At 55.2% G+C, this 7,479-nt stretch overlaps 1 protein-coding gene and 1 non-coding gene across 2 annotated transcripts; one reads left to right on the top strand and one right to left on the bottom strand.

Moving 5' to 3' along the window:
• Nucleotides 1-3,465: 3,465 nt before the first annotated feature.
• EIF4EBP2 (eukaryotic translation initiation factor 4E binding protein 2) lies at nucleotides 3,466-6,919 on the bottom strand. The gene is made up of 3 exons (XM_061447497.1): nucleotides 6,733-6,919; nucleotides 5,868-6,044; nucleotides 3,466-5,786 (listed from the first exon to the last, which is right to left on the bottom strand). Exons 1-3 carry the CDS (start codon nucleotides 6,869-6,871, stop codon nucleotides 5,755-5,757), a joined length of 348 nt encoding a protein of 115 aa, XP_061303481.1. The 5' UTR covers nucleotides 6,872-6,919; the 3' UTR covers nucleotides 3,466-5,754.
• Nucleotides 6,920-7,019: 100 nt separating this feature from the next.
• Nucleotides 7,020-7,091, top strand: TRNAE-UUC (transfer RNA glutamic acid (anticodon UUC)). The gene has a single exon. It is a non-coding gene; the product is annotated as a tRNA-Glu (tRNA).
• Nucleotides 7,092-7,479: the final 388 nt, after the last annotated feature.

Below are 7,479 nucleotides of genomic sequence, written 5' to 3'. Positions count from 1 at the left end.
CTTTTAAAGCAGCCTGAGAGCTGAAGCTTACAGAGGAACCTGCACTTTCTGCTAATTTTAAGCCCCCTTGCAGCCTGCTGGAGATAGAACCCCCCCTGCCCAGCCCCAGAATATCTCCTCTCTCCCATGCTGCTGAACAGTCAGGTTCCAGGGCTCTTAACCACAGATAGGGTGGGAAGCGGCTGCCCAAAGTGAAGCTAGGTATGTAGCATTGCTTTCACAGACCCAAACACATCAGCTGGGCTTAAAAGTAAGCCACCTGCCAAGCCTCCATGCTTGGCCTTCCCACCTTGTGGGAGGCTTTCAGGGCATGGTAGAGAGGGTGTTAGACCTGGAGGCATCCTCTGAAACACCAGGGTAGCTCCAGCTCCCCAAGTCTCAGAACAGTCCCACCTTGCTTGGGCCACTCAAATGCCTGGGGAAATAAGCTGCTGCCCACACAGCTGTTCCCTAATACATACAGGCACCATGGTGGGTTCCTGCTATGACTCTGCCAGTACCAGCAGGGCCAGCAACAAGGTCTATTCATCTTCTGTTAGTTTCCATCACAGCACAGAGTAAAACCATGAGATGACTTCAGGCTTCCCTCATTGCCAACAGGCACTGCACTTATTCTGCTGCCATGGAAAGATGCCGGTTTAGCTAATCCATAAAACCCCAAGTCCTTCAGCTCCCAGCTGCCTTCCCCCATTTCATTTGTGTTGACCCCTGAGCCCTCAGAGGGCCCCATGTAGGAGGACCCCAGCCCCACCTCCCTCAGAGACCCCCAATGCCCCAGCACTACAGCCTTGCTCACATGCAGCATCATTCGCAACTGCTGCACTGCTCCAGGAGGCACCGCCGAATAAGTGTTTATGGGACACCAGCAGACTGAAGGAAAAAGAGAAAAACGACATTAACATGTTCACCGGCGCTGGGAAGGAGGGCCAGGAATGTAAACGGAGCCCGGAGGCAGTCCGAAAATGGTAACGGCTGGAAAGTTTGTTAATCGGGATCCTAGATACTAGCCAGGCTCCCAGCCTCCGGCTCAGCCAAAATACCCCTTCCTGAGCTGCTGTGCTGAATCACGCAGCTGCACACCACGGGGCAGACCCCAGCAGTCACACGTGCAGGCGGCAACTGCTCCAGTTTCAAACTCAAATCCAGAGCTATAAATCCAACGAAGGCTTCAGTCACCCTGCTGCATGTGAAATTACCCAGGTTTAGTTCATTGACAGCTCGCTATCAACTGACAGCTTCAGTCCTAGACTGAAATTTTATCGTTTTTAGAAAAAAAATAAAATCTCCATTTTTAGCTCCCAAATCACCATCTAGAAGCTCCCACTGAGTTACCCACACACATGCACCTCACTGCAGGTGCTTTGGAAGCCAGGATTTAAAAAGGGCACCCCAAAATTCAGGAAGAAAACAGTTGTGCTGCCCTAAGCTTGGCATCTCATGGACAAAGCCAAACCCAGAAGAGGGGAGCTCCCAAATGCTTCCAGCATTTTTTTCTTCTTGCTCCTCTCCTCTGTTCACAGGCTTCAAAACCCATGAACTTTTCGGGCGGAAGAAGCGGAACTCGGGATCCACCACTCCCATTCAGCAGTGGAAGCAGAAATGTCTTACTTCTCTTTCATTTTTCACAAAGACATGCTGCCTGTTTCCAAGCAACACAGCTTTCCTCTGGATTGGTTTCTCCAGCAGGCTTTAGGCACCCCTTAATAGAGACTTCAGGTAAGAAACAACCTGCAGAGCCAAAAGCTGGGGAGAAACTGGAGGAGGAAGCAGCCATGCAACACGCATGCTTTGCGCCAGCAGCAGTGTCTCCTCCAAAGGAAAGGGTTTCCTCACTGCCTTCTCCACCCGCTGTCCTACTTTTAAACTCAGGATCAGGAGCAAGAGTATAGCAATAGTAATTTAATCTTGTCCTGTGTAACAGCACTGTGCGAGGCACTGCTGCTGCAACATGCACCCACGTTAATGGGAGGTCTCACAGAAGAGCCACATGTGTGGCCAGTCTGGGGTGTGCAAGGGGCCCCCAAACCCATGTCAGTGGCACCCTTGGTGCCACCCTCCCAGCTTCACCCGTGGGACCTGCGCAGGCAGTTTGGGAATGTGGCTTGCCACCGCGGTATTTCACACGCAGAGTCCACATCCCATAGTAATACACTTTCAGCGGTGCCACAGCATGGGGAGGGGGGGGTTGCTGGTTGTTTGCTGAGACACCCACAGAAGCTGGGTCCCCTTAGGATGTGCCTGCAGCCAGACAGAGGGAATGCCCTGCGCTCACCTACCTTTTCCTTCCTACTAGGGGGAAAAGGCTTTTGCTGCACAGACACCCCCCTCCCCACCATACAGAGTAGCTGGTATAAAAAAGGGCCAACTTTGCTGCAACATGGTTTGTAATTTATATATATAATTAAAGTGAGAATTTTAATTATACACACCTGCATCAGCACAGCCCCCCTGCGAAAGTGGGGCGGGGTCCCTCCAGGAGCAGCAGAGACGGCGCAGCCAAGGCTGCAGCATAGGCTAACAGAGCAGCCAGGCCATATGCTGGGCTTAAAAGGGCTCCTGGGCATAGAGGTCCTCAGGTGAGGCTGCTTGGGGCTGTTGAGGTCCATGAGGGCCCTCAGGGAGGAGCTTGGGTGAGGGTGGCTGTACCGCCATGCTTGTACCCACCTGCTCTCCTTGGTCAGCACTGGTTTGTGAGACAGCTTTGGCTTTGCAACAGCTTTGCAGCCCCCAGCAGCTAAAACCCAGTTTACATGATGGCTTTAGCAGCACAGCCGACATTTTGGGAACTTGCCCAGCGCTTGCAGGACAGGGATGCTTGATGGCATGTGCTTCTTTCACATCAGCTGGAAGGGGTCACTGGCCAGGGTACCCCGGGCTCATGCAACCTTGCCTTTAGCAGCAACGTGGGGAGTTGCTGGGGGGTTGCAATTTAAGCTTAGCTTAAGTTCAGGACTTTATTTGCATGTTTGGAGTCTAGCTTAGACATGTCCCATGCTCTTGTGGTACCTCTCTAGTTTGATGCCCAGGTTTATACAGGTTTTTGCACCTGACGGTGCAGGATAAATGATCAATTTGCAGCAATTTTGCACATGGGAGACCCTTCTACGGTAAAACCAGATTTTTCTGTGCATGAAATTTTGCTGGCGTGTCCCTTCTTAACCCTTGGCTGTTGGTTCTGGGTTTGACCCTCCCCTGATCTTTGTAATGCTTAATTTCCGCACAGCCAGAGGCAGGGGCTCACTCCTAATTTACTGTCCTTGGCCTGGATCCCCTTTTTTCCAAACTGGAAATTTGGAAAGCAACTCACCTAAAGAATCTGGGAGGGGAAAAAGTCAAAAGCTAAAATAAAAAGGAAGGAGGGCTGACCTGCAAGGAGGGTGAAACCCAGGAGGCATTTGCTCTGAAGGGAAAGGAAAATCCCCCCATACCCTGAGTCACAGTCAGAAGAAACCTCCAGCACCTTGATTTAATAGACCAAAATCTTTATTGATTTCACTGTAACAGCAACCACTGGTGAGAGCTTTTCTCCTCCCAAACACCTGCTTGAAGAGACAGTAAAAACCCCAAATGTATACCCTGACTAGCAGAGGAGCTGCCCCAGCGAGGCCAGGCACTCCCTCCCTGCTCTTCAGCACCAAGCCCAGTTATAAAAGAGAACCGGGAGAAAGTCGCTGGGATGGGGAATAGAGACAAAAAGAGGTTGGGAAAGGGGTTTTTCAGGGGAAAAGTGATTTCCTTCCGGCTCCTGTCCGTAAGTTAAGTTGTCCTTGGATATTTTCTGATTTTTTGCCTGGAGAGCAGGCTTCTCAAAATGAGCGGCTGTGCCAAGGGCACTAGGTCCCTCCATCCATGGTGACCATGCCCGCTCTGCAAAGGATGTCCTCAGCCCCTGCCCCTGCCCCTTCCTCGATCCGAGGACCTAACAGACCTCCTAGGATCTTCACTTTAAGGAAAATATATTTATTTATATATAATATATATATTTGTGTGTGTCTTATCACCACCCACCCACACACATATACATATTTCTACTTCCACTCACTCACTCGTGCGCCTACGATGGCCAGCTACATATTCACATCCCGTCCCACTGAGCACTACCCATGAAAGGGAAAGGATGGGGGACACCCCATTCCCTTGGGGTTTTTTGCCTTTTCCCCTCAAAAATGAGCAGCAGCACCCCCCTACTGAGAAAAGCAGCTGGAAGATGGGAGCTCACAACCAGCCACCATGCCGACCCATGCCAAACACACCTAGAGAAATAAATTACCGGACGGAAAGTGCACAAAGCCTGCAGCATGGATGTCAGTGTGGGGCGTACCCATCCCTGTCACGCACAGCCACCACCCTGACAGGTGACAGGTCCCTGGGCCTGGGTACCGGGGCGGGGGACAACCCCAGTGGGACAGGATGGATGGAGCAGGCACTCAGGTGGGGGCTGATAAAATGGCACTTGAGAAGGTTTCAAAGCTGTTCTGGCTCCCAATAGGCAGTAAAAATACAAAAAGGGGGGGCTAGTTGGAACAGGGGCACAGCACAGCACTGCCATGGCATCCCCTGTTACGCATGCCCTCACTGGATGCCACTCTTAAAGGCAAGAGTTGCACCAAGAGAGGAGAAAAAATACATCCCATCTCCGGGGGGGTTTCAAGATGCCAGACACAGGCAGGATGGCCACAATATGCCAGCCTGGCAAAGCGACTGGCTCCGGGCAGATTAACATGGAAACCCCTTATGCACTGCAGCGCAACGCGGCCAGGTTAAGACCTGGCACAAAAATCAAGTGGAGGACAGCAACACCACTGGCACCCTGCAACTGGAGCACCCCAGCCACAGCATTGCATCCCTGCAATGTCACCCCCCCCGGGTGCCCTGGTATTCCTGAGACATTCAACAGCGCCAAGGGATTTTGCTCCTCTGTTATTCACATTTTAAAGGGGGGTGAGGTGTAAAAAAAGAAAAGCACTTTCCCAGAGGCGCTCGTCCCCAGCCCAAAATAAAAGAAGCATTGCTGGTGAAGTTCCCCTTTTTAGTACCAAAAAAAAAAGCACGGGGTCTTCTTTTGTAACATATGGCCAAGTCACTTCAAGTCCTGGCTGGCGGGTTGGGGATATAGCCCCCAGTCAAAAGGACATGATGGAAGAAATCTGGGTAGGAAAGAGATGTGGGCATGCTGTCCAGCACTGTTGAGGCCTAACTTGGACCCCTGGAGCACCAAAGCGAACAGGCTGCTATGTTGTCCACCAAATGCCAGCAGGTCCCAGGGGAACTGAAAAACCCTCTCCCTGGCGTGCAAGCAGGTGCTCAGTTTTAGAAGCAATTCTTTTCGCCTCCTCCCAAATTTTCTGGGAGAAGAGGCAAAAGGGATGACGCAGCTCTGGACTGCCAAGCTGCCGGCAATGGGAGGTTTGGGGTAACACGAGATTTTTCTTTTTGGGTGGGGGGGGAAGCATAAGGCAGCAGGAGAGGCAAAAGGATGTTTTAAGAAGCCCAGTGGAGATCAGGCTGTCAGTGGGCAGAGGAGGAGGAATAGGGCTGGATCCAGAAGGGATGTTCTGTCCAGTGCATGCTGGGACTGGTCACCCAAAAAAGGGGAGAAGCTAGAGCTGTGCCCCCTGGAAAGAGTGAGGGAGGCAGGCAGGGAGAGGGATGCCAGCAGGGACCGCTGCTGCCTCTGCCTCGCCGGGATGGATCCTGCTAAGCCGAATGGGTGTGCGCAGGTCTGGGGAGTTGCTGCCTCTCCGTGGTTCCCACTCAGATATCCATCTCGAACTGGGCATCGTCCCCTGGTGAGAAGCAAGGAGACATGCGTTAGGGGTGTCACCCCCCACCCCAAATCCTCCCGCCCCACCCCGGGGGTCCTTTACCCATGGATGGCTTCCCCTCCTGGTGGTTCAAGTTGCTGGCATCCGCTTTGGGCTCCTCTCCGGCCGAGCCGGGGCTGGTGACGCCGGGAATACTGGGGAGGTGACAAGGCGGGGTCTGGGCCATGGGGGAGTTGCGGCGGTCCAACAGGAACTTGCGGTCGTAGATGATCCGGGTGCCTGGGGGGGGGCGGTGATGAGAGGAAGCTGGGGGGGATCCGGCCCAGCAACTCTTGTTTGCAGAGGGAGTCTCCCGGCAGGACCAAGAGTAGGCAGGGAGGAGAGAGGGGTGCGCGCCGCCGCTCTGCCCGCTCTTATCTGAGCACGGGGGCCGATAATTCCGCGCTAGGTAAACATCCCCGGTGGCACCTGGGTATCAGCTGCCCGGGGCGCTCGGCGCTGTCCTGTGCGGAAGCCTGGCTAACTCACGGCAGGGGCGGGAACGCACGCCGACGGATGCGGCACTATGAAATGTCCCGTGTTCGTCTCCCCCGCCCGGGGACGAGGGATGCTCCGACCGCAGGGGGTCACAGCGGGAAGGGGCAGAGCCCCCTTCTCTCGCCACCGACACCTCTCGGGGCATCGAGCTTTGATCAGCTCGTCCCACCGGGGCCGCCTGCCACCCGCTACCGGGAGCCAGCTCCCAACCCGGCCGGGACCCTCCGCGCCCCCCGTTACGCCCCGGAAAATACACCCTGCTTCCTTTAACGACAACCGGCGGCAGGCGCTATGTGGATACGATATACAGCGCGATACAGGAGCGAGAGCCGGGCGATAGGTGGTGTTTAAAGAGGCGGGCGGCGGGAGAGCTCCCCCGGCGTGGCCCCGCGGCCACCGCCCCGCAGGCCCCGTCCACCCCGGCGCTTACCTCCCGGGGTGGTGGAGAAGAGGGTGCCGCCGGGGGTGGTGCAGTAGTCCGGGGGCAGCTGTGCCACGTCGCTGAGGGCCACGGTGCGTGTGGGGATGGCCCGGCTCTGGCTGGGCTGGCGGCCGCCGGCGGACGACATGGCCCCACGCTATTGTCCCCGCGGAGGCGGCGCGGAGCGGGCACCGCCTCCCCCCGCCCTCCGCCTCCCATCGCCCCCCCGCTGCCGCCGCGCGCCGTCCGCCGCCGCCAGGGGGCAGGCGCGGGGGCAGGCGATGTTGCCCGCGCCCTCCCACGTGGTCTAGCGGTGAGGATTCCTGGCTTTCACCCAGGCGGCCCGGGTTCGACTCCCGGCGTGGGAAGAGAGTTTTGAGGGGTGCGGAGGAAGGTCCCGTCTTGTCTCCGGTGCGAGTGGAGGCAGGTCCTAGGGTTTAGGGCTTCTTCTCTCAAAACATTTTGGCTGAGGGGAGCTGATCAAAGTCACCAGGAAAAGGGACATCCCTGTATCCCAAATACACCAACCCAAAAAGCTGGGAATCCCACATCCCAAGGGCTACATAATCCTCACATCACCAAGAAAGGGGACTCATCCCCATGTCCCAAAGTACCAACCTGGAAAGTCGTGAATCCTGTCTTTATGGGCCACACCAGCCCCAGATCACTAGGAAAGGGGCTGAATCCCCATAACCCATTCCAGGAAAGGGGATGTATCTCCATTTCACAAAAGTACCATCCTGGAAAGTTGTGAAT

The sequence above is a fragment of the Pezoporus flaviventris genome, unplaced genomic scaffold, assembly GCF_033815535.1.
Source record: "Pezoporus flaviventris isolate CSIRO_AGI_PZ_B2104156 unplaced genomic scaffold, CSIRO_AGI_Pfla_v1 ptg000001l, whole genome shotgun sequence".
Classification (NCBI taxonomy): Eukaryota; Metazoa; Chordata; class Aves; order Psittaciformes; family Psittacidae; genus Pezoporus; species Pezoporus flaviventris.
This window is presented reverse-complemented; position numbering and strand designations above follow the sequence as displayed.

Coding starts and splice junctions, on each gene's coding strand:
- EIF4EBP2 (XM_061447497.1), bottom strand. CDS start 6,871: ATGTCGTCCGCCGGCGGCCGCCAGCCCAGCCAGAGCCGGGCCATCCCC. Junction 6,045..6,732: donor CTTCTCCACCACCCCGGGAG/GTAAGCGCCGGG, acceptor GCCCCCCCCCAG/GCACCCGGATCATCTACGAC. Junction 5,787..5,867: donor GGAGGGGAAGCCATCCATGG/GTAAAGGACCCC, acceptor GCTTCTCACCAG/GGGACGATGCCCAGTTCGAG.